The 24,385-nt window shown below is 38.2% G+C and overlaps 1 protein-coding gene across 1 annotated transcript in view; it reads left to right on the forward strand.

Moving 5' to 3' along the window:
• Nucleotides 1-24,385, forward strand: part of slx4ip (SLX4 interacting protein) — a 43,258-nt gene that overhangs the window by 15,881 nt on the left and 2,992 nt on the right. The window contains exons 5-6 of the mRNA XM_072670291.1: nt 15,852-15,929; nt 16,767-16,855. Coding sequence (XP_072526392.1) covers nt 15,852-15,929; nt 16,767-16,855 — 167 coding nt within the window. The remainder of the gene's footprint in view (nt 1-15,851; nt 15,930-16,766; nt 16,856-24,385) is intronic.

The following is a 24,385-nucleotide window of genomic DNA, read 5'->3' on the forward strand; positions in this document are numbered from 1 at the left end:
GGTGTCACTTTTGGCTTCCGACCACATCTTCTGAGATTTTCCACAGTGCGGAACTTCTTGTATTTTTTAATAATACTTTGCACTGTAGCCACTGGAACTTGAAAACATTTTGATATGGCTTTATAGCCCTTTCCTGACTTGTGAGCGGCCACAATGCACAGCCGCAGGTCCTTAGTGAGCTCCTTTGTCTTAGCCATGACTGTCCACAAACCAACTGCAGAGAGCTGCTGTTTTTCTCCTGTTGAGTTGATTAAAACAGCTGTTCCCAATGAATCAGGGTAATTAGGATGCTTTAAAACAGCTTGGACTATTTGGAATGGTATAGAACTTTGGATTTTCCCATATACTGTGACAGTTTTCAAAGGGTATGAATAATTTTGGACATGCCACTTTTTGTTCAAATGTGTATAAAAGCTGAGAAATACTTTTTCCCACAATGATGCCTCTTGTACATCATCGTGTTATCTCCTGGGAGATGCCTGTGTCGTTTCAAGGCAAAAATATAACTTCTGGTTAAATAAAAGTAAATTTAAGTCAAACTTTGCCAGGGGTATGAATACTTTCGGGCATGACTGTATATATATATATATATATATATATATATATATATATATATATATATATATATATATATATATATATATACACTGTTCAAAAAAATAAAGGGAACACTCCTCACCTGACAACTCATTTATTGAGTGTGTCTTGCTAATTGCTAATAATTTCCACCTGTTGTCTATTCCATTTGCACAACAGCATGTGAAATTGATTGTCAATCAGTGTTGTTTTCTAAGTGGACAGTTTGATTTCACAGAAGTTTGATTTACTTGGGAGTTATATTGTGTTTAGTTTTTGCTTTTGAATTTTCATTTTCCTGAATGTCAGTTGAAATTATATATTTAAACTGCAAAACAATATTGCATTGATGATAATACAGAGATAATACGGTGATTGGAGATTCACCTTTCGTAGTGAAAATAGTCTTGGGCTAGACTTAGTCCCTCTCCTGGAAACAGTCTATTCACCTCCCACACAGACTTGATGAGGTCTGGGTTTGAGGAAGGGTTTGCAGACCTGACCCTCCCCCACACCCTACTGATGAAGGTATCACTTAAAGGTTGTAAAAAGCTGACTCACTACATAGCCTTGCCCCACTGAGAGGAGGAGATTACAGGGCAGTCAGGCTCATAAAATTTCTCTTGTATAGACATTGCCAGGCCTTTCTCACGGCACATCACAACAACGGTGCCCCACTGTGCCCTCTTTTTTCCACTCTTTCTCTTTTTAATGTTTTGGGCCTGTTTCTTTATAATAAATATACAGAAACACTTGTTAGTGAAGAGAAAGTCTGTAACCCTCATAGGCTGTTATTGGGTAGTTCATCAAATGAAATATTAGCTTCACTGCACACACCTCACTCTCACTGTGGTTTCTCTTTGAAAATCACTGCTAGCATTTTATCAGGTCACTGCTAATGCAGTTTTGGTGTGTGTGTCTCTGTCAATATATTTATCTCACCCCTTGGGCCAGATGTAAACTTGGTTGGTATCAAGTGTTGAAGCAAAGACATTCTGAATGATGGTCATGTGTAAAGAAAGGTAAAATACACAAAGTCATTTCTGGACAAGCTGACAGATCTAAAACCGTCACAGAAAGTGAAAGAAGCATGTGGGCTGACACAGTAGAGTAATATTATAGGTTTTTAAACAAATATGACCGATATGCCTATGCAGCATTACACAGTTTTATGGCAGTGCACTTTTCTGTGTAGCTGAGATTGTCAATATTCTGTAAATTTATGACTATTGAGAGCCCATAAACAACCACTGCATCTTTTCATATATATTTATATTGTATATTTTTGTATGTTTATATTTTTTATTTAATTTTTTTATAGCGATTTTAAAATGTCACTACTGCTTGCTTGTGCATGTTATGTTTAAACTTGTTTGCAAACCTCTTGAAAACTAAATATCATGAAGCATATCATGTATTGTCATCATCAGGATGTTAAGGTAATAAACACAGGGGTCACAGTCTCAAAGATCAAAAACTTACAGCCTGGGGCTGCAATCCAGAGACACTTAGTAATGTGGGAGAGTTGAGAGTGATATGTGATATTCAGGTGCTGGTGAGAGAGTAGATGGTTTATGCCTGTGGCAGTAGATAAGAAAGGTGAGGCCTGCATTGTGTAATGAAAGCTTTCTGTACGGGGGTAGTGTGTGCCAGGAGCCAGATAACATGCAGTGTGGAATTACATAGGCTGGGGGTTGTGGGTACAGAGTAAGTCTGTGCCAAAACATTTTGCCGAAATACAACCAATCTTTTGGCATGGCAAGTATATTAAAAAAAAACAAAAAACGACATGTCAAAAAAAATGACAATGTCCAAGACAGTTCCTTAAAAATGTTGTTGCTGTCTTTGTGCACTCTTAAAAGAATTAGGTATATTAAATGTATTTATCCTATTATTTCTGTGTTTTGCTAATATTGTAACACAACTAGCCAAACACAGAAGTTGGAATTCTGATGCCGGTATCCAGTGTATCCCGTATAAAACTGATGCCAATGCAGATTCCAGTACATATGAAATGTAAGGAGTAGTAATAATTCGTTTGGTTAGCACCACAGAAAGGTGAAAGAGTAGATGGTTTACATGATGGAGTACATAAAAAAAAAAAATTATTATTATTCTTGTTGTAGATTGTACTTCACTTGTGCTCCTCACTTGTGCCCCCTGGTCCTCCTAAAAATAAAAGTGTAATGTTCTTTACAAGATTCCTAGGCCGCTTGGAAGAACAGACCCTCAACCTCACAGATCCACCACTATACTTCACAATGAATATTTGGTTCTTTGTAGAGCTTCTTGTTATGGTAAATTCCCATGTGAATGGCCATGTAAAATTTCAGTGATGTTTAGCAAAACTACATTTCGGTTTTTATAAGAGCAGAAACTTTCTTCTTATATGCCTTGTAAATAAGTTGTTTGCATGGAGATGGTGTCTAAATTTAGTTTTTGTTTGTGACATCCCTACTGATAATCCCAGGATGCAACCAGTTTGTGCAGCTGTGGGGGGAACAGGAGTGGTTCTGTGGCATTGTTTCCAAGGTCCTTTCTCTTTAAGAGTGCATGTTGATGGATTTTCAAGTGCGTTTAGCCAGGGTGCCATGTCATGGTTATCCTCCAGTGAAACAGGGTGTCAGGGTTGCAGGTTCATACAGAGGCTGAACATGAATGTTTGCAGAGTTTAATATCTTGCATGTTTATATGTCATGAAAATGTGTTATTATGATTCGACCTGGCTGCCTGCTTTTATTTCTGCACTAGTGAGAACCAAACATTACACATTTACGCATACACAATTAACAGTAAAACACCAACAAATTAAGGGATTTTGCTTGCGGTGATAGCAGTCTTGGTTGGGCTGTGGCAGTATAGATAATATAGTTTTTTTTAAGTGAAAGATTGCTTCTTACAATGACAGCCATGCATATATTTGTGTTGTGCATACACACACATGGTCATAACATCTAGCAATCATGTCGGAGCAGATCAACACATTTCCTCAGCAGTTCACTGGATGTCAGCTGCACAGGCCATTTTCCAAATGTCAGCCCTTGTAGCTTCCCCCCGGCCAGCTACCTCATGCTTCACCATTAGCTCATAGTGAGTTGATTTATTTATGTTTTGGAGAGGGCGGGAAAGGGGGAACTTTTCCCACCAAATGTCTTGGCTTTGGTACGAGCACGAGTCGGACTTTTGGCTGAGCAACCAAGAAGATGTTTTTTAGAGGAAGGAGAAAGATCACATGCTTCACCATCTGAAAAGGGGGGAAAAAGTTTTTAAGCATCATATTTTCCTTTTCATTTCTATGTTTGAAAGTGTAATTGTTCTGGGAGATTGGTAGGCTGTTTGGAACTGGCATTGTAAGTCAGAGCAGGTTTCAGTTACCCCTTTGGCAGCACAACTTTATTCAGAATTATCTGTGCCAGCCCCCTGAACCGAGTATCAGGAAACTCTTATGGACCTGCACAGTACCAGTCGCACTTCTCCCTCATAAGAATCTCTAAATCCTCATAAGAAACAAAAAAACTGTCCAATTGCATTTTTCACAAAATATTTATGGGTGTCGCTTTCAGTTAGATTACTAATTGAGTAATTTGCTGGTTATTTTATTTTTATATCAACTTATCTGAACAAATGCCAGTCTTATTTTAAAGATGCTGTGCTTGCTTGACTGTCAGCAATGTGTCTAATTTGAATTGTATTAATTTCATGAATTAGAAACAGAGATGTCCAGCTATAATCCTGTGTTTAGTAAGGTTGCAGTTTTTGTGAACAAACCCTTAAAGTACATAGCCAGATATTTGTTTTCTTGCTTGTTACTGTTGACTCCTTTCCTATTAAATGTCTTTCTTCTCTAGTAGCTGACTGACCATATTGACCGACTGCAAAGTCCTTTGTTTTTATCCGCATAAAAACCCTGTAAGCCGTTAGTGAGTAAAGTTTAGATGTGCATTGTATTGTTGGAATTGTAGGGGATTTAAAAGAATGGGTAACAATACTCTTGTTGTCGTTCCCCTTTTACCTTCTACTCTCTTTCACCTTTAACCATATAGAATTATACTGCATGTTGTCCCTACAAAAACAACATTTTTTAGAATTTGTGTCAGTCAGGTCTTGGTCTTCATCATGTGTATTGTAGTTTATCACAGGTCTAAAACATAATGGAGAGGGGATCAGTGCCCCTCTATTTTTCTATGCAGGTGCCAGAGTTTCCAGCACTGGTGTGCTGGAAGGGATAGAACACCTGCCAGGCTGTTGGCCCTGATGGCATGGCGGGTCCAGAGGCATTTTCCCAGGCTCCCCCAGATGAATGGTCACTAATAGCCGTGGGAGAGGGCTTTGCGAGCACAGCACAGCGTACCAGCCTGACTCCTCTTGGCAAGCCCTGTGAAGAAGGCTTAATGCCTGTGACCCAGCCCCGCACCCAGCGCAAGTGTGCTGCTGGATAGCCATAGTGCCATAGTCTATAAAAGCAGAGGAGCGCAATCCTAAGACTGACTGAGTGTAATTTGGGCTCCTACAATGTCTTGATGAAACATTATTATTCAGTTAGCAATCAATCAGTGATGTAATCTAGGGGAGAGTTTACTTGATGATAATGCTTGTTTTAAGTGCTCCCACTTGTCTCTTTTAGAGCATTCTTTGTTGCCATTTTTGCAGTTGCATTTTTTTTTTTGTTGTTGTCTTTGTGTTTAGTAAATAATGCTAATGAGTCTTGTTATAGTCCATTATTATTATTGGGACTTTTTTTTTATTTTATATTTCTTTAATGGATTAGTTATCAAAATAATTAGTAAATTCCTTTTTTTTTGGGGGGGGGGGGGGGGGTCAATATTGACAAGCCTAATGACCATGTTTTAAAGGTAAACAAATTTTATTGATTTTAGTGTATTGTGGTTTGTTTTGCAGTAAAGGAACACTCCATCTTTATTTTCTCTCTTTATCACTGTTTATTTTTGGTGGATAGTGTGTGAAGTGATTCTGCGTGGCTTCTGACTGACAAGGATGAAACACATGTAAGCAGCAGTTACTTCTTCTATGATTCTTCTATTTTGTAGTTTCAAAGAACCCGTTTAAAGTGTTCCTGGCTTGGAGCATGGGAGGGAGGTTAGTCAAGTATAAGAGTAGATGACACAGAAACCAAGAAGTAGGAACTGCTGAATTCCTAAAGGACTCTCTGAACAGTACAGAACTTGCTGAAAAGAAATATTATGCAAATTTTTACTCTGTCTTACGCTGCCTGTGACATTGTTTGAACTTTTTCTTCGTCATTTAGTTTTGCCTCTATGCCGTGTTCATATGCCTTAATACCAGTAACAATTTGTAAGCCACCATGTAGCGTAAGGCAGAATTACAGGGAGGCTTGTGGGTTTGTCCGGGTCTGGGTACCCTAGTTAAAAATAAAGGAAGTAAATGCAAAAGTGGTCATTTTTAAAACCTAAATATAGTAAGTGGTTTTATTGGTAAATACTAAAATGTAGTTTCCCCTGCTGTGTTTGAAAGACAGATATAACACTAACCAATACAGTGGGCCATTTTTTTTATTTAGGATAGAGCAGGGCATAGACCACATACTTTTTTTTGTAAATAAGTCATTTATTTTTATTTTATACGAACACATATATTTACACATCTCTGGTGCAAATATAAATGAAAATACAAGCTTTTATTTGCCTTTCAGTTTACAGCTAAAAGCAATACGAGTTTGGGTTAATTGTAACTGATAGAAGGACTTTTGGTAACAGTCACTAGAAAATATGGAGAGTGATGAACACAATTGTTTGAGTAAAAAATTTACATTAGGAAAGTTTTCTCTCCCAATCCTAGGCCTGTCAATCATCACCAATATCCAATCCCTATTGCTTTGGCCTACGTGACACTAATTTCAAAATCTGAATGTATTGGCTGATACCAAGCAATGATGCAATACTCATGATCTCACTTGTCTTTCATAGTAGCAAAGTACTGTCATATGTAGTAAGTTAAACATGAACTTTACTCTTGTTGCAATGATGCTTCATTTATATGACAGTGGGCAGTGATGGCCCAGCGGTTGGAGCACCAGGCTATTGATGAGAGGGTTGTAGGTTTGATACCCGGGCTCGACAAGCCACCACTGTTGTGCCCTTGAGCAAGGCTGCAGTGATGGCACCCCAAACATCAGTTCAGTTCATTGAAGCACAAGCCTGCCTCATATTATGTAGCTAGAGCCCTGTATAATCACTGTGAGAAAACCAGCCTCTATTATACAGTAATAATGCCAGTGTAGATTTCTCTCACTGGTGGAAGGTGTATAAAAGCAGTGTTTCTCCAATTGAACTAAACCACACACCGCATGTATGAATACCCAAGCGCACACACAGACCTCCATGTTCCAGGTTTTGTGACGTTCTTCTGTCCCGCCACACTCTTCTGTATGCAATTAAGGCTTTGGGAAATTAAAGCCTGAACCCAGTGGCATTCATGTGACCGCTTCCCCGTTGCAGTCTGGTCAGCCAGTCTCTCTCTCACACACACACACACACACACACACATTCACAGTCTCTGTGAACTCAGGCTAACTATGCCTCCTGACCAAAGCACTAACTTCAGGAATTAGAGAATCATTTATGAGGAGCAGTCTGTTTTTTCTCTCTCTCAGTGTTTTCTTTGGGCTCTTAAGGAGCGTATCGAAAGGCAGATCATGTGCTCTGGGTTAGTTGTGCCTTTCCCACCTGCATCCACTGTTGCACCAGAAAACCCCTTTGACCCAGAGTTTTATGATTTATTAACTCCAAATGTATACGTTTAAAAAGAGCCATTTATTTTGTCATCAATATCAGCAAATTGAATACTAGACCTAATACTGTTAGAAATGAAAGAATTAGAGTTTAACTGTGCTTTATAGACTGATTTGTTTGTTAGTTGTGATATGATTGTCAGTTTTAAAAGTAACATAGTTTTAGCAATTAAGATTTTACACCAAACCACTTTTAACCAAACCACAAACTAGTTAGTGCTGGGCAATTTGACCTTAAGTCAAAATCACGTTTTCATCTCAATTACAATTAATGAATGAATGAAAAGGTGCTTTAGTTGCTTATCTGGCACTCTGTTTTTCTGCTCTATGTTGCAGACTGGATTTGGTGTCATGTGATTCCACCCATGTTCGTATGCTTGAAGTGCATGAACACAGTGGTGAAAGTACAAAAAGAATTAAAAAAAAATCAAAATGGTCATCAGGGGCTAAAAGTTGGTTTTAATATTTGTTCTATTGCCCTGCTATCTCTCTCACTGAATTATGCAGAAAAATTCAGTGGTTTTTGTGCAATCATCCCTAATGTTGGTTTGCAATGACAAAACATTTTTAAATCTTTTTGTTATTTTGTGCTATGGTTTAGTTTGTTTTGTCTGGTTACACAGCGTTATGCAGTTCTCACAAGTTTTGTCCTGCCCGCTTCACCAAAGTTTAAAAAAAGAGCAGAAACTGATGTACTGACCCCGACGTGGGGACAATAGAAAGCTATTCTTTTTAATTTAGTGGAGCATCAACATGATTTTGAAAGCTACAGTTCCTTTACAGAAGTGAGCAAATAAATGAACATCATTGTAACAGTACCTATATGAACAGTTATTTTTTGCTAAGGCCTCAAAATGGACCACCTTTATCAGCTATATCATGTATTGTCTGGGCCCTGATTTGTACTTTGTTTGTACTTAAATTGTTTAGTTTCTAAGTCTTTCTTGCTAAGAGGAGCTGGCTTATTTTTAATGCACACAGGCTCATAAACACATAAGTGAGAGGACTTGGTGGGAGAGAGTTAGAGCAGAGGTCTGGCTTTAATGAGAAGCTGGAATGCCTGGCTTTAATTCACAGCCCCCAGCACAGAGTGGAACAGCACATAAGTCTCAGGAACCTTCCACCACACCATTAATCTCTAGGAATCAAACCAAGTCACTATGCTGGTCCTGCTATGCGTGCATCACTTCTAAGGTGCACAATATAACGGTGGAATATATTATTATTCACTGATGAATGAGAAGGGAATTATTATTCAATAATTATTAGAACCGGCAAGTGTAAGAAGCATTGTGTAAGAAGCATATGATTGTGGCTGTGCAATTCTCGTGAGCATTGCCCTGTTTATGTAGATTAGATAGTTAGATACCTGTATGAGAGAAACCCAGTTCAATTGCTAGTTACCACAGGAAGGTTTTTTTTTTGGTTAAAGGGCCGTACCAGTTTTTACAGTCTATATTGTTTTTATTTTTGCTTTTACTTCATGATGCTACATCAGTTATTTCATAAAACATATAAAATCATGTATTCGTGCTGGCAAAATAAAAGTTTCCACAGTGGTCTATTGTAAGCTTTCATTGCATTTTTTTAGAGGGAGCATATCGAGTAGATAGTGTCATGCACTGCTTACGCATATGAAGTTTTTCTACAGCGTGAAGATGCAGACAGTCGAACAGATTAGAGGAGATTAAATGTTCAAGACCTTGTTTCATAATCACACTTCTGATGTCACTGCTGACTGAAGCCATGTTAATGTTTGTGTAGGTGTGAGCAGTTAATTATCGAGTTAAGATGTTTACATTATTAAACGTGGATTGTTTTACAGAAGGAGTTGTTGAAAAGGAGCGAATGAGGCTGTATTGTTGAGTATTCTTTCTTCAGTTCTTGAAAACAAGATATTTTGACACACTGCCAGTAGTCTTGTAGCTCCCCGTTCCTCTTGCCAAAAAGACACAAAAACTATGGCTTAGTACCAAATTATCATAAGGCATATTTTAAGCTGTAATGTTACTAATGGAGGCTTTTTATTTTGGCCGAAATTGAAGGCAGTGTTATATATTATTATATCAATATGGCAGTGCAATGCGACTACAAGCTTTCATAAAAACTTAGATTCTAGATGGTGGGTGCAAACAAATACGTTGTCTCAAACAATGTATGGTGTTTTGCTATTTATGAGCAGATGACTAATACATGTGTGCAATTGTTATGATGTATTTACTGCCTCAATCAGATGAGATAAACCAAAGGCCTGTAGTAACCTACATCTTGTACTTAGAATAATATGAACAAATCGTAATCATTTGCAAAGAAATTCATTTATAATTCTTAATATTAATGTAGAAGGTTAATCAAACTAGCTACAGCTCATTTTCTCCTCTTCATGGACATCCTTGTGATGTGTTCCATTGTCCTGTTCCATGGCCATGCCATGTTTTGTAACCATGTAGAAAGGGTCACCCAGATGTTAAATCGAACAGTCAAGTGCAAATATTGTTTCAGGTGGACATTGAATAGAATGATAAGAGACACTGCCGGCTTGGCCTGAGCTACAGTCATGCAGCATAGTGTGATGTGCTTCCAGGAAAACCCAACTCTGGCCACACACACTCCCACCACAACCTCACCTGGCCAAGTTAAAGCGGGACACAATGCGAACAAAATATACTTATTAATAAATCTTCAAAAGCTTACATATGCTTCCGAATTTAAAAACAGAACCTATATATTTGTGTCATTCTTCCCATATATTATTTATTCTCAGGATTATGGTTTAATTTTATAGTTTTGGAAACACAGAGTAAATGGACACAATGCCTGCCACATTATTGTGCTTTCCTTGTATGTTTTACTTCAGATTCTTTTTTACATTCTTTCGGTTTGTTGTCTTTTTTCCTCTTTCTTCCATTGTTTTTCCAGGAAGTGGTGAGAGCTTGGGTGTGCATGTATGTGTGTACACAGATGTATGGAGGCATGTATTTCAGCTTTGGCACTGTGTCTGATAGCCTGTGGGGCGACATGTTGTGGTGGTGTCTTGTGGTGGATTATGATGGAGCAATCCATTTCTAGGTCGGACAGTTCATCTCCCACATCTCCTTTGTGAACATTTTGTCTTTCTCTCTCTTTTTTTTTTTTTTTTTTTCCCAAACCCTGGTGGCTCCACACACAAACAGCCATGTTGTGCTTTTGCTTAGCAAACTGCATGGGCTTGTCACAATAATGACATTGTGGTGGACCACACTAATATCCCATCCTGAATTACACTGCCAAGACAGAACTGACGGAAGTGAACAACGCATTATTTTTTTTAGCCCATTAACTGTGGTAAAGGGTATCGCTTTAACTGGGTATCACACCTAATAAAGGGTATCACACTTAATTTTTTAATGGAGTGCTAAGGTTGTTTTGGACTTTCTGGTCCATGAATGAAAGTACCACTTTGGTGAGTCCTTTTACCCTCATTTTCTCAGCTACAAAAAGAACAATGTGCATGTCTTTCTGACATTTTTGCATTCTTCATGAAAACAATGCAGACAATCATATAAGATCTGTGTGAACTAATCACAGTCAGGGAAGGTTTTGGAACAAATTAAGGTGATTAGACTTTTGGTGCAGTGATAAATGATGATATCATGGCTGTAGTAAACAGCGTTTGACAGTGTTACAAGGTAGTGTTATGTGTTTTCAATATGTGAATGGTTACTAATAAATATTAAGCTTCCTCAAAAGTGCACTAAGTTAGTGTTATGTGTTCTCAATATGTGAATGGTTACTAATAAATATTAAGCTTCCTCAAAAGCGCACTAAGTTACAAGCCAGCTGTTCATTTTATTAGCCTGGAGGTGTGAGGTGTATAGCCTTGTTTATTCATCTTTTGAAGAATTATTGAACATAAAAGGCCTCAGACCAGTAGAGTTTAGTACTGGGTGGTATTGTGAATCTACAATAATATTGAATATCTAAGTAAGGTATGGAAAACGTGTACTTACATTATTTATTAATATGAATAAATATAAATATAAATAACGCTATAGGACCTGTATTACACTTGTTGTTCAGTCTATAGGTTTTGGAAGAGCGCAGGGAGGGGTCATCAAAGTAGGAGTGTCATCTGTTCATTGTCTAACAGCCCTAAAGGAACTCTACACAAATGCAAATTAAGTAAATGGCAGTTTATCCACAGTCATACAGCCCAGGGATATTATGATCAAGGACATTGAAATGGCTAAGTTCTAAGGCTACAAACAAAAATTCAAAACTACCACTATCACAACTAAACTCAGTTAATAAAGGATACTCATTCATTAAATGACAGCATACAAAAAATAATGAGTGAGCTCAGTTTATCAATACATATACTGCCACAAGTGTGTCTGCAGAATTTTTATGTAAGATTTAAACTCATCTAAACAGCATATTGCTATTATATTCATGCCAAGAGCAGCTGTAGATCTTTTGTAACGTTTATTGTATTTATTCTAACAATGTATGTCTGTTCCCATGTGCAATATGTACAGTACTGTGACATTGCAATTTCCTTCCGGATCAAAGTGCTATCTTAAGGTTTAAATAATTATTGTGGTGTTTCTACTTTGTTGCCAGATTGAGCATTCAAGCTATTGTGTGCATTACTATGCATTAACGTTTGTGCACCAGTTTTTGAAATAGGAAAAAACACATGGTCGTTCACTAGCTCCATCAGTACAGAGACTATTTCCCTTACACAATTTTCCCTGATATGTCATACTCTCCTAAGGAGCACCAACAACTTAAAGAAGTGAATGCTAACATTTCACCTAGTATAAGCCTGGGCCACAGGCCAAGAGCAACTCACAGTTGCATGAGGGTTCCCCCCCTTAAGGTCGAGCAACAGCTGATGTCTCAAGTTGTGCCTTTCTGTGGTTCCCAACTCCGCAGCCAGACATCCTAGTCAGCCTGTCCTGGGAATTGGCTTGCTTAAATCACCGGGGAAGCCGGAGAGAGAGCACAAATACTTCTAAACTTTATTGGAGTACAGAATAAGGCTGGGGAGGGAGAGGCATAGAGCAGTTCAGCAAGTCTGATCCACAAGGTTTTCAGAAACATATGAACATTATGAGCTTTGAAAATAAGTTATTGCCTGTCTTATTTGACCCAAACAAGGGTACAACAAACAGCAGATTGATACCCATTTGCATGAGTTTAAGGAAAAGCATCCACAAAGGTTATAAAAAGAGAGTGAGTGAGAGAGAGAGAGACATAGAAAGAGAGAGGGGAAAATGCCCCTGGCCCTGGCCTGCTCAAAAGAAAGACAAATGTTGTGACTGAGGAGTTTTATTTTCCCATAACTCTTAAAAGCCACGGTTCTGGTCACAGGCTCAAATGATTAAGAACAGATGAGATAAGACCAGTGATATAGTGCACACACTCTTTTCTTTTCTTTCTCTCCTTACCAAAGTCACTGGTGGTGTTTAACACATGATCTCTTGTCTTTTCTCCGGTGTTGCTTTTCTGCCCTCCAGCAATTCAGGGACAAACCCATCTTGGGAGTGCATGAATTTGATATTAAAACCTTCTCCACTCTCAGTGACCTTTTTTTATTTGGTTCATTCTAGTGATGGGGAGAGCCTGAGGAAACATTAGATTTATTTGAGTCTATGCCTGTCACAATGCTCCAAGCAGCAGTCTCAGGTAGAGCATTCTGGGTTGGCCTTTTGTTGTCATTCGCAATGCTGCCAGAGCACGTGGGAACTTTTTCAGCTGAGGAACGCCCATGATTTGAAACCACAACATAAATATCAACTGCAGGAGCCTGCTTGGCAGGTTTGCCAAGCCCTCTTACAAGATAATTGCTCTTTTTCTATTATTCTCTTGGAAAAATTCTTATTGATGGTAATTATGTAGTATCTTAGTTACGATGGCTGTAGTTTGAAGTTTCGTTGCTACAGGCCTTAGTTTACCTTACTTGTTTTCCCTGTTAAAATGTTTTTCAGCTGTGTAATAACTGACATTTTCTGTACAAAAAAAAGAGGTGTGGCTGGAAATGCAAGTGCATTGAAGTGCATGTGGGCATTGTTTTAGTCTCCACTCTTTATTTTGATAGATTTTGTCATTGTTTTCATAGTGCATGATGGGCATTCCCTATGCATGATACACAAGTAAAGCTCCATAATTAATTTGTTAAACTTCTGCTTGAACATGACGGAACATAAGGCCATGTAGCCAATCATGGCTCTGTCATCATTTCGTGGTCAAGTGAGAAAACATGAGTAGTTTTAATTTAACAGCTTTGTTTGTGCTGGAAATCTTTATGGCTTTTAACAGTTTAACCACCACAAATGGCTTGACTTTTTAAATTGAGTTAAATGATAACTTTCCTGGTCTGTGTACATTATAATCTTCGTATAATACCGTGTGATTGAACTGTTTTGTTCTGTTCTACTACTCTTACATTTGTAAGAAAAAGGAGCTTTACACAAAATTGCAAATGGTAACCTGACCAGAACCAAACATCAAAAAATGTGTGTATTGATGTGGGAAAACATTCTATGTGTGGAAGGCTACAGCAAAGCACATCTGTTTAGCAAGCCTGTGTAAAAAATCTTGCACTGCCCTTTAATCGTTTGAATCTAGACTGCATATTAGGACTGATATAGGACATTGACTAATAACTACAAGACAAGACAACTTTTGTGCAATACTACTGTCAACTAGCCACTAACCTTTTGCTAAGAAAGAGTGGTTGTGTAAAATGTTTTTTTGACTCCTGTTATCCCCAGACTACATCTCATATTTTAGTCTTGCCAGTATCTTCTAGAGCTACATTCAGATAGACTCAATCAAAGATGAAAATTCCTTGTGATTCGTAACCCATTATTATGTTAGTTTTATCAAGATGTTCCAGTCAGTTCTGCAACATTGTTCTCGAGTTGTAAAATGGTGTGTTTGGGGTGTTGTCAAAATCTGTTATAGTTTCTCAGAGTAGACTCAGTGTCTGGGGATGTGTCCAAGGCAACTGAGCTGATGGATTCCCATGCCTGTTTGCTTGTTTACAGCAGCACCAGCAGATAGCTTGCATGGTTGCATGGAGCCCTTTTCTCGCCGACAGATTCCTCTCAGATTAGGCAACACTGGTTTGTCTTTGCCCCAGTTTGCCTTGCATTCCCAGCACAATGACAGAGCATGGTTAGTAGATTCTTGTCTCTCGGCCTGGTGCCTCCTAAATTAAAACAGAATGAGTGCATAGTTACCTCTACAATAGCACGCTGAATGAAGTCATTTTGCTGGCCTCCTCATAGAGTGAAGGGTTCAGACAGCAAGATGAATAAAATACCCTTTTGGCTGCCAGGTGGATAGATGCCCCACTGGACTAGGCTATTTTTGTCTTCCACTGAACATCATAAATTACCTAAGGTGGTGTTATTGTACATATACAGAAGTGTGCAGTAGGACATTCTACTTCTGTATATGTACAATAACAACTACCTTAGTTAATGAGCAGCAGTCAGTATTATGTAGTAATAATACTTGGAATCACTGGAAGGCGTTAAGGTGATATCTGTGGAATCTGGCACCAGGATGTTAGCATCAGATCAAGTTCTATCAGTTGTGAAGTGACGCTGCTGCAGGTAAATATTGCAGAAGTTCCTAAAAGAAACAACTCATCAGACCAGGTGATCTTTTTCCATTGGTCCAAGTAACAGTCCATACACTTGTCTGCCACTATATGGAGTCAAATTGGGGTCTTTAATGGTGACCCCAATTTAATGGGAATAGCTTTTTTTCACATGCAACATTTTTAGGATAAATCTTTTCTCATGTTTTATGCTTCTGTGGATATGCCTTCTTGATGTATTCAATAGTGTATTTACAAGTATTGGGTAGTAAAAGTATGTAAACGGGGCAAAGATTCAATTGATTTAAAAATTATTATTATTTGGTAGTATATGATTTTAAGATATTTGAGCCAGTTCTGGTTAATTCTATTTTTTTTAGTCTCTGTGATGTACATAAGAGCATTTTTTTGTCACAATGCAGAGCACCACATGGATTTCCTGCTGAGTGCAGGCTGATGTTCATAAAACACACTCTCAGTGGAGATTGTAAATACTTGCAGTGTTTAGTCAGCCTTGTTATGGTAGACTTCAAAAGGTAGGCAGTCTTGGGCACTATTAAAGTTCCTGCTGTAGCTTGTGCTACATCATGCCTGCTTTGTTCGTTTTAATGCATGACTATTTGCCAATTATGAGGTCCACCTCTGTAAGGCTACCAATCAAGAAGCGGCCCTAGCTTGGGTTAGAAGCTGCTTTGCATTTGATTCCTTTCTTCTCATGTCCCTCTCTGTCTCTCTTTCGTCATGTGCAAATTAACATTTGTTTAAATGCCATATCTTAATCTACCATAACTGTTATCAGCTTTCAGAAAGCACGCTATGAAAAAATTCCATTTCATAAGAGTGTTAGTCAGGTATCAGGAGAATTTTCAGTGAATTTTACCATGCCTCAGACAAATGTGTTTTATTTGGCAGGACGAACCCTTCTCCTGGCAGCATACTTCATGAAGCGACATGTCAATCTCCGATGCATTATCAGACAACACTGTCGAAGTGAGTTAACTCATAGTGATATCGGAGGGAAAAAACATGTGAACGTTAACCAAAGCAAAATGGTTTGACCTTAATAGCCACACATACAACCCACTTTTCAACATTCTGTACAAAGCTTCAGCCCTGAAAACTTGCATGCATACTACATGTCCAAGTAAAAATATTTGGCCTATTTCTCCACAAGTCCAATGAGCCCTTTAACTTAAGAACTTAAGCAAAAAGAAATTTAAGTGTCTTAAGGGTTATTTTACATGTCTTCTAAATAGAACCATTGGCCTTTACTAAAAAAAAAAAACTTTTTAAGGCTGTCAAATGTATTGACACATTGTTAACAGTTGCCCTGTTGAGTGTGTGTTGGACATTTTCTGGATACACCATTTTTATGAATTAAAATGAAATGTTATCCCTCTATGTACAGCAATTGATTTGTCATCATTAGTTTGACATAGTTCATAGAAACATAAGCTCTTAACAAAAACAAAGACCTACTTTTATTTGCAGAGGTCTACGTGTTTCCATTATGAGCCAAGGCGTGTGTGTACAATAGGGTTGCAACATACATTTTTAATAGAAAAAATAAAGAAATTATTTGATGCTGAAAGTTCTTTCTGTTAATGTCTTAACTTGCCAAGGCCTGTCTTGCTGACTTCCTGTTGGTTAGTCATGATTTGACTACAGCTGGTAGCATCTGTCTACCTATGAAAAGGATCAGTATGATACCATTATGCTGATATTTTTAGTATTCGTCTCTCTGTTGCGCTCTTTGAGCTGCATTGAGCTTGAATGTGTTGAATTCAAGAAGATTTATTTGTTGTATTTTCCCTCCCATCTCTACAGAACTACGTGTTTTTCCTGAGCGATTTGTTGTGTGTGTGAGCCTTCCTGATGATGACAGGGCTCCTACTGGAAACATGAAACTGGACATGGTGAGAAGTGTTATTCTTCACTTGCCTGGTAGTGCATGGGAAGTTGAGTGTCTGTCTAAATACTAGTCCACAGCCACAAAAATGTCTTTAAATTTAGACTCTTAAAACTCTCTAGGGTGGGAAGAACATGGCATGTTGAATGAATTTTCTTTTGTTTATTGCCCTGAGCACACCAGCATCTTCAGCAGTTTGATTGGTAAAGGTTTTTTTATTTTTATTATTATTATATTTGCCTTTGTTATACAGGTAGATCGTCTTATATCCAGTCTTTTTAGAAATATCTCTGTTGCTTAGAAATTAAGTAAATGGGCTTTGGTTTGCACAGTACTGTCTAAAGCTAGATTTGTTGTTTTTTTTTTTGTTTTTTTTTTGTTTTTTTACTGCAGGTCACATAATGCAAACTTGGTGTTAGTGAAAGTATTTAAAAGTTAGAGTTAAATTGTTTACCCTGGCATGGAAAGTTATGATATTAGTGCTGATATATTGTGCAATACAGCACTCAGCACTGAATTCTGGTTAAATAAAGTTTTTTGCTGGCCCTCAAACCTTATACTCATTTGCTAAACCCCAAATACACTCATATATACTTATTGCCTATGCTGTAAGAGCCTGAGGTTTTCTCAATGCTGTGTGTTTTGGTTGGGTATCTAGGTTGATTTGTAATGTGTGGTCAAGAGGTGAACACAGGGTTAGTATCACATCCCTCCCTTAGATATCCTGCTGGTTTGTTGTGTCCCCAGACGATTCCTAATGTTGTTTTGATCTTTTAAATCCTGCCCTTCCCCCTTAAGATGGCTGTGAAATCTCTAAAGAGCCACTCGCTCTGTTGTAGACATCAAGTACAAAATACGTGCCTCATATTGGTCTCTGTACTTTTTCTGTTAAATCATTTGTTATTGTTTTTCTTGAAGGAATTTTCTTTCTTTTCCTCTTTTTTTCCCCGCTGTCTTGGTCTGGCTTTCAATAAAAGCACCAATTGTAATAATTTGAGTTGAGAGATCCAGTTTGAGAGTGCAGAGTTCAGATTGTGTAACCAATTTTCCAGTCAAGGAAAGCAAGGCTCTAGTTTTCGTGTTCTCCTCCCCAGGATGTGGTTCTATGGGCTCGTATGTGTCGTGGGGACTGGCTGGTTCGAGGTTTGTGGTGGCTTTCTCGCTCACTCAACCTCTCTGGTGGTTTGGAGCAGAGTGATACGAGAAAAGTGATCTGAACTTTCTCACATGACAAAACATATTTGTTTACCTTCGTGACTTGACCAACAGCCAACTAAAAAAAAGGGGGGTAAAAACAGTACTGAAATAAAGTGCTGCACAATAGATAAGCAGCAGTCAGTAAATGCTGTGCCAGCTTTAAACTAAACTCTTGAGTGTGTAGAGCACGTTAATAGCTAGTTCCTTAAGTAGTGGGCAGTTTGTCTATAGAAGCCTTCAAAATGGAGAATGACTCCTCAGTTTAGAAAGTCACAATTTGACAGCGAATGGTGGCGGGGTGTGATTTGTTTGTGCAGTCCTGGTGCACACAGCTATTGTGACACTTTCTAAGCTTTGGTATGTTTGTCATCCATGCTGTGGGTTAAGAGATTAGTCACATGAGTTGTGGTCTACAGAAAGTGGTTATAGGAGAGATGCAGTCATTGCTTATGTATGATATAATAATCATGGTGTAGTATAACTTATAGTCATGGCAGTGATGGTGGAGTAATGAGAGTAACTATGGCTAATAGTGGTAATATTAATTGTGGCAGAAAGTTAAAAATCCATTTAGGTTTTAACATGGTCATTAGGCAGGTAGCAGTAGGAGGGTGTGCCGCTGATCTGGTGGTGGGGGTGGGGCTTGCTGATTGTACTAGTAGGTGGCAGCTGGTCTGACGCAGGTAGAGGGGACCTCAGAGGGCAGTCTTTCAGCAGGTCTGGCTGGGTGACCATTTACTCTGGGAAGGTAAAGAGACAGAGTTAGTTCTGAGAGGATTTATGTAGAGCGGAGAATGTTTGATTAGTATCAGAGTGTGTCTGACTATGACAGCCTAATTAAAAGTAGAGAGCCAGAAGGCAACGCAGACACAGGAGCACTCTGAAACGCTAACGTCCATCTGCTCCACCGTCCACAAACCTGAGTGATGGCATTCTAGCAGCGAGACAACAGCTCCAGCATCTCAGTATACTACAATCTTAGGGGAAACGTTAATTTCCAAAAGCTAGACTAAACAGATGAGTTTTCATCCTAGATTTAAAGATTGTCCTGAACATTATCTGGAATATTATTCCAGAGTTGGGGGGGGCTTTATAAGAAAAGGCTTTTCCCCTTGCTGAGATGTTCTGAATTTTGGGAACTACTAAGAAGCCAGCACCCTGAGATCTAAGTATTCTTGATGGTTCATAATATGTAATAAGATCTTGCAGATTCTCAGGAGCAAGGCCATGTGGGGCTTTATGTGTTAATAGAAGAATTTTGTTTTCAATTTAACCCAGAGCCAATAAAGTGCTGATAGAACTGGACTGATATGGTCAAATTTCCTAGTTTTAGTAAAGACCCTGGCTGCAGCATTTTGAACTAATTGAAGAGTATTGAGGTCTATGCTGCAACAACCTGACAAAAGTGCATTACAGTAATCTAGCTGTGAGGTAATAAAAGCATGTACTAGCTTTTCTGCAACCTGTAGAGATAGAGTTCCTTAGTTTGGCGATGTTCCTAAGCTACATAAAGGCTGTCGTACTAATATTAGCTAGAAGTGTTTTTTAGTAGGGATGCATGGGTACTTAAAAAAAAACATAATCTAGTTGTGACTGTGATTGATATCAATTCCGAATAATTATATTTTGTATTTTGAACACTTTGAATAACTGTGTAAGTTTTACAGTCATGACACATTCACATTCATGTTCAACGTCTCATACCAGAAGCATGAGTGGGGATATGGACCACAGCCTCGACTCCTCTGAGAAGGCTTTTTTACTTTGTGACTTGTAGGGATTCACTGATGGAACAAACTTGAAGACATGCAGTTCTGTAGAATGCCACTGAATGATGTAGCTGTAAGATTTCCCTGAACTGAAACTAAAGTGTCTAAACCAATCAAAAACCTTTCCAGGCCATTATTCCTCCACACAATCCTTTGGAGAATTTTTGCCCATCTCTTCACAGATATTTTTGTTGGGGTCTGTGAGGGCAGTGGCAAACCCTTCAGCTTCTGCCAATAGGCTATTGTGGATTTTAAAGTGTGTTTAGCATCATTAGGATCCTCCTGTAGAAGCCGTCCTCTTCTCATCTTCAGTTTCTTTCTAGAGGTGTGATGTTCGTCTATAATTAAAAATATTGTGCCTCTGGCTGCAACACAAGCTGCATGGTTGATTTATATCTGTGCTTCACAGTTTGAGAGGTGATCTTTTCATGAAGTTCTGCCCCCAAACAACCTCCACTGTCCCATTACATAATGAACTGAGAAAACAGCTGCCTGTGAATGATTTGCTATCTTCTTATAGCTGTTAATGTGGGCATAATCTTTTCACATTTTCAGAGTGCTAGGCAGTTGCTTAGAGGTGCCCATGGCTACTAATTTTTGGGACAAAGTATGGAGAGTGTTTATAAAGATTCAAGATTTGCATCACCTGGCCTTTCCTAAAGATCATTGCAAACAAACTATAGCCCTAACAAGCTTATTAAGGTCTGAGATATTGGTAAAAAGTATCTGAGAGCTTAGATGTCTTGGGGTGCCCAAACCTTTGCATTATGCTCTTTCTTCTCCTTTTTTTATAACTCAAAAATTGTATGAAACTACACTATATACCACTTTGTTTAAAATGTTGAAAAGCTTTAACTTTATGCCTTTTTAAGTTAATATTATACTCATTTAAGTATTCACAGTCACAGAACTGTTGCCCAAACATGCTGGGATATATGTACACTGTAATAGGCTCTTGCACTTATGCTACCCTTAATGGTTGATTGCAGCTTAACACTTAAGTGAAGATATAATTCAGGCCTACTGAAACTATGATTCATTTTCCATGGAAAACTGATTTGTTTTTTAATCAGGGTGGCATAATGGAATAATGGAAGCATCAGCCAAGTCTAACATTAAGTTTATTTCTAGTGTCTTTTGGACCTAAAAGGAGAATCTCTGCTTTGTCACTGTTAAGAAGAAGGAAGTTATGTGACATCCAGAGTTTTATATTCTTTACACAGTCCTCAGTTTTCTGTAATCTAAATTTATCATCAGGTTTGGCTGATATATAGAGCTGTGTGTCATCCGCATAAAAATGGAAATGAACGCCATGTCTGCTTATAACTGAGCCCAGTGGTAACATGTATAATGTAAATAATAGTGGTCCTAAAATCTGTGTAATTTGAAGATAAATCTTTTATCTTTACGAACTGATAGCGTCCTGTTAGATATGATTTGAACCACGATAGGGGTGTTCCTGTGATTCCAATAATTTTCTCTAATCTTTCTAGTAATATAGTATGATCTATTGTATCAAAGGCTGCACTAAGGTCTAGTAGGGCTAATAAAGATACATAGCCTTGATCAGAGGCAAGAAGAAGATCATTTGTAATCCTCACTAGGATTGTCTCTGTGCTATGATTTGGTCTGAATCCAGATTGGAATTTCTCATACATGTCATTTTTACTCCGGTATAAGCAGAGTTGTTGGGCCCCAGCTTTTTCTAATATCTTGGATATAAATGTTAAGTTGGAGATGGGTCTGTAATTAGACAATACACTAGAATCAAGATTAGTTTTTTTTATTAGGGGTTTTATGACTGCTAATTTAAGGGTATAATCAAGAGTATTAAAAAAAGAGTTTATCCTGCTTTTGTTGGAATGACTGTCTCTACTGTCCAGGGAAGGCTTTCTCCTATATTTTAATTGCATTCAGCAGCAAGAGCGTTAGGATGAGGTCAGGCTGTTGGATGATCACCGGCACCACCTCATCCCCAACTCCTAAACTCATCCCGAAAATATTAAATGGAGCATCATCATCATTCCAGAGTACACAGTTCTACTGCTCTACAGGGAAGGGCTTTATACCCCTTTAGCCCATGCCTGGCGTTAGTCATGGTGCCAGTAGGTTCTTGCGTATCTGCTCCAGAGTAGAGGGGCATCCACAAACATTTAAACATGTACGTGAAAGAAAGTGAAAGAAACCATTATGGTTATTTTAATACTTGGATTCAAGTCATTTGCAGTCAGTGACTGACTGAAGTCTGGAAACCACATACATCACCAATTGTATTTTTTTATTGTGCTTTTTACTGCAGCCACCTTGAGTTGCTGCTTGTTTATTTGTTTGTGTCTTGAGTTTTGTCCTTAGTAAATAAAAAGCTACTCAGTTTTTCTGTGTGGTTCTGTGACATTTGCTACACTGAACGTATACCTCAGTACATTTCAAAATTCATGTTAAGTCAGCATTTTTGTCATCAGTCAGCACTTTTTTTTTTAAGCCTAATGATGACCTTCACTTGCATTGATTCCTCTTGAACCATGTATTGAGAATTTCCTTGAACAGCTACCAAATGCAAATTTTACTCTAAAAACCTTCATAGTTTTCATCACATAGGCAAAAAATAATGAGGAACCAGACCACCTGCTTATCTGCCAGTTCTTCAACTCTCCCCCCCCCCCCCCTTTAAGCTAAACGTCTGCACTTATATCACGTTCTTGATTTTCAGATCTACTGTACAGAAACAATACTACAAAACTGGTGCCACAACTGTACATTCTCTCAAATATGAGCAAAGCTCACGTTTTAAAATATAAAATTTACCAATTTTACCATTTTAGATTTACCAATATATATTTTTTAAATGTTCCCATGATGAAACTTAACAAATACACGTATAGTAATTTTAATGTTTGAATACTGGAACATTGAATGATTAACAGACTTTCCATGCACATCCCCCGACAGCATAATAGTCTGACAGACGTATACTTATAGCAGTACTTTTGCACTGTTTGCTTGTCTTTACCTTGTTGTTTGGGTAGTCCCTCAGTCTATAGTCTTTTATGAAATTGGTTTTGGCTAAGGTGCTTGCTTTTGTGTAGGTTAAATACTGCCCAATAATCCTGTACCTGTAGAGATCACCATCACAAGCACTTGCTCTGTTCTTGCTCGCTCAAGGATTAGGCTGTTGATAGAACTTCATTAGCTCTGTTGAAGGCACACGTTGGAGAGATCCAATAACCCACTTTTGTCTGTGTATTCTGTCCTACCTCTCTTTCTTCATTGCTGCCTCTTCTCTAGCATGGATGCAATAAGACTGAGAACTTCAAAGCGTTTGTTTTTGTCTGTGGATACACACAAATGTGTTTAAGGGCCCAGCCAAGAAAACTGGCAGATAGTAAGGTTTAAGTAATTGTGTTGTAACAATTTATACTTTTATAGTGGTTAGATAGCATCGTGATTGGCACCACTGACCCACACACAACATATTAGGGTTTAACGTTCCGCTTAAGAAAGAATGCAACTGCCAACCATTAATTGGCTCTTTTATGAAACATATTTTACAGTTGAAACTGTTCTTAACTGTTCACCCTAATTGTAGTTGTCTCTGAAGTGATTTTGGAAACATCCCTGGTTTAACAGTTCAGCTGGTTTACTTTATAAGTGGCTTAATTATTCTTTTTGTTCTTATTTCTATTTATCATTTTATTATATGTTTCTGTTTAACTTGAATGTAAGACATCTTATAATGGGAACTTAATGTTACTGACAAAACAAATCAGTCAGTAAAGCACTGTTTTGCCAGAAGTGCCAGGTCAATCATTATTGTTGTTGTTGTTTATTATTGTCTTATGCATGTTTCTCTACTGGACTGGTATCCTGTACAGTCCTCAATTTGCATGTGAAACAAATGTATTAAGCCTTTCTCACACCCCAGAATCACGTGTGAGATGTCAGCATTATTAACTTTGTTGACTATAAATTGACCATGTTTTCCTGAATTGCAGTATTGATTCATATAAATAGCTTGACTCATGCTTTTCATAGTTGCTCTATGTTTAACTACTTGACAGTGTAATTGTGCTACTTCAGAGCGAGAAAAAACAGAACTGCTTTTCATGTTCGTGTGCAAGCATATCCCACTGAACATGATGTTGCAGGCTTAGAGAGGAAAGACATCATTCTGATCTTATAAGTGCTGGCAGTCAAACAGAGGCATTCTCCTTTTGTTTTGATGGCAGTGCCCAAGAGACCAAGTGAAAACACTGCAATCCCCATGGCCCGTTCTCATGACTACATCAAATATCTCCAAGTTAATACAAGTCAGCACAATGGATTTTGTTTAGGACAATTTATGTCTCTCCCTCCTTTCTTGCTTCTCACTTTTTTTACCCCCACTCCCTTATTCTTTGCTGGATTTACATGATAAAACTGTCATGCAGTTACTTGCAGGTTGCAAGAAGCATCATTTTTGTGCAGCTTGTTGTGTTCCTTCATGATTTACCGTATCATATCATTCTATCACGGATAGACTATTTACCATGCGAAAGCAACTTAATTCCAATAAACATTATTTCATCTTCTGT

Source organism: Salminus brasiliensis, chromosome 24 (genome assembly GCF_030463535.1).
Source record: "Salminus brasiliensis chromosome 24, fSalBra1.hap2, whole genome shotgun sequence".
Taxonomy (NCBI): Eukaryota; Metazoa; Chordata; class Actinopteri; order Characiformes; family Bryconidae; genus Salminus; species Salminus brasiliensis.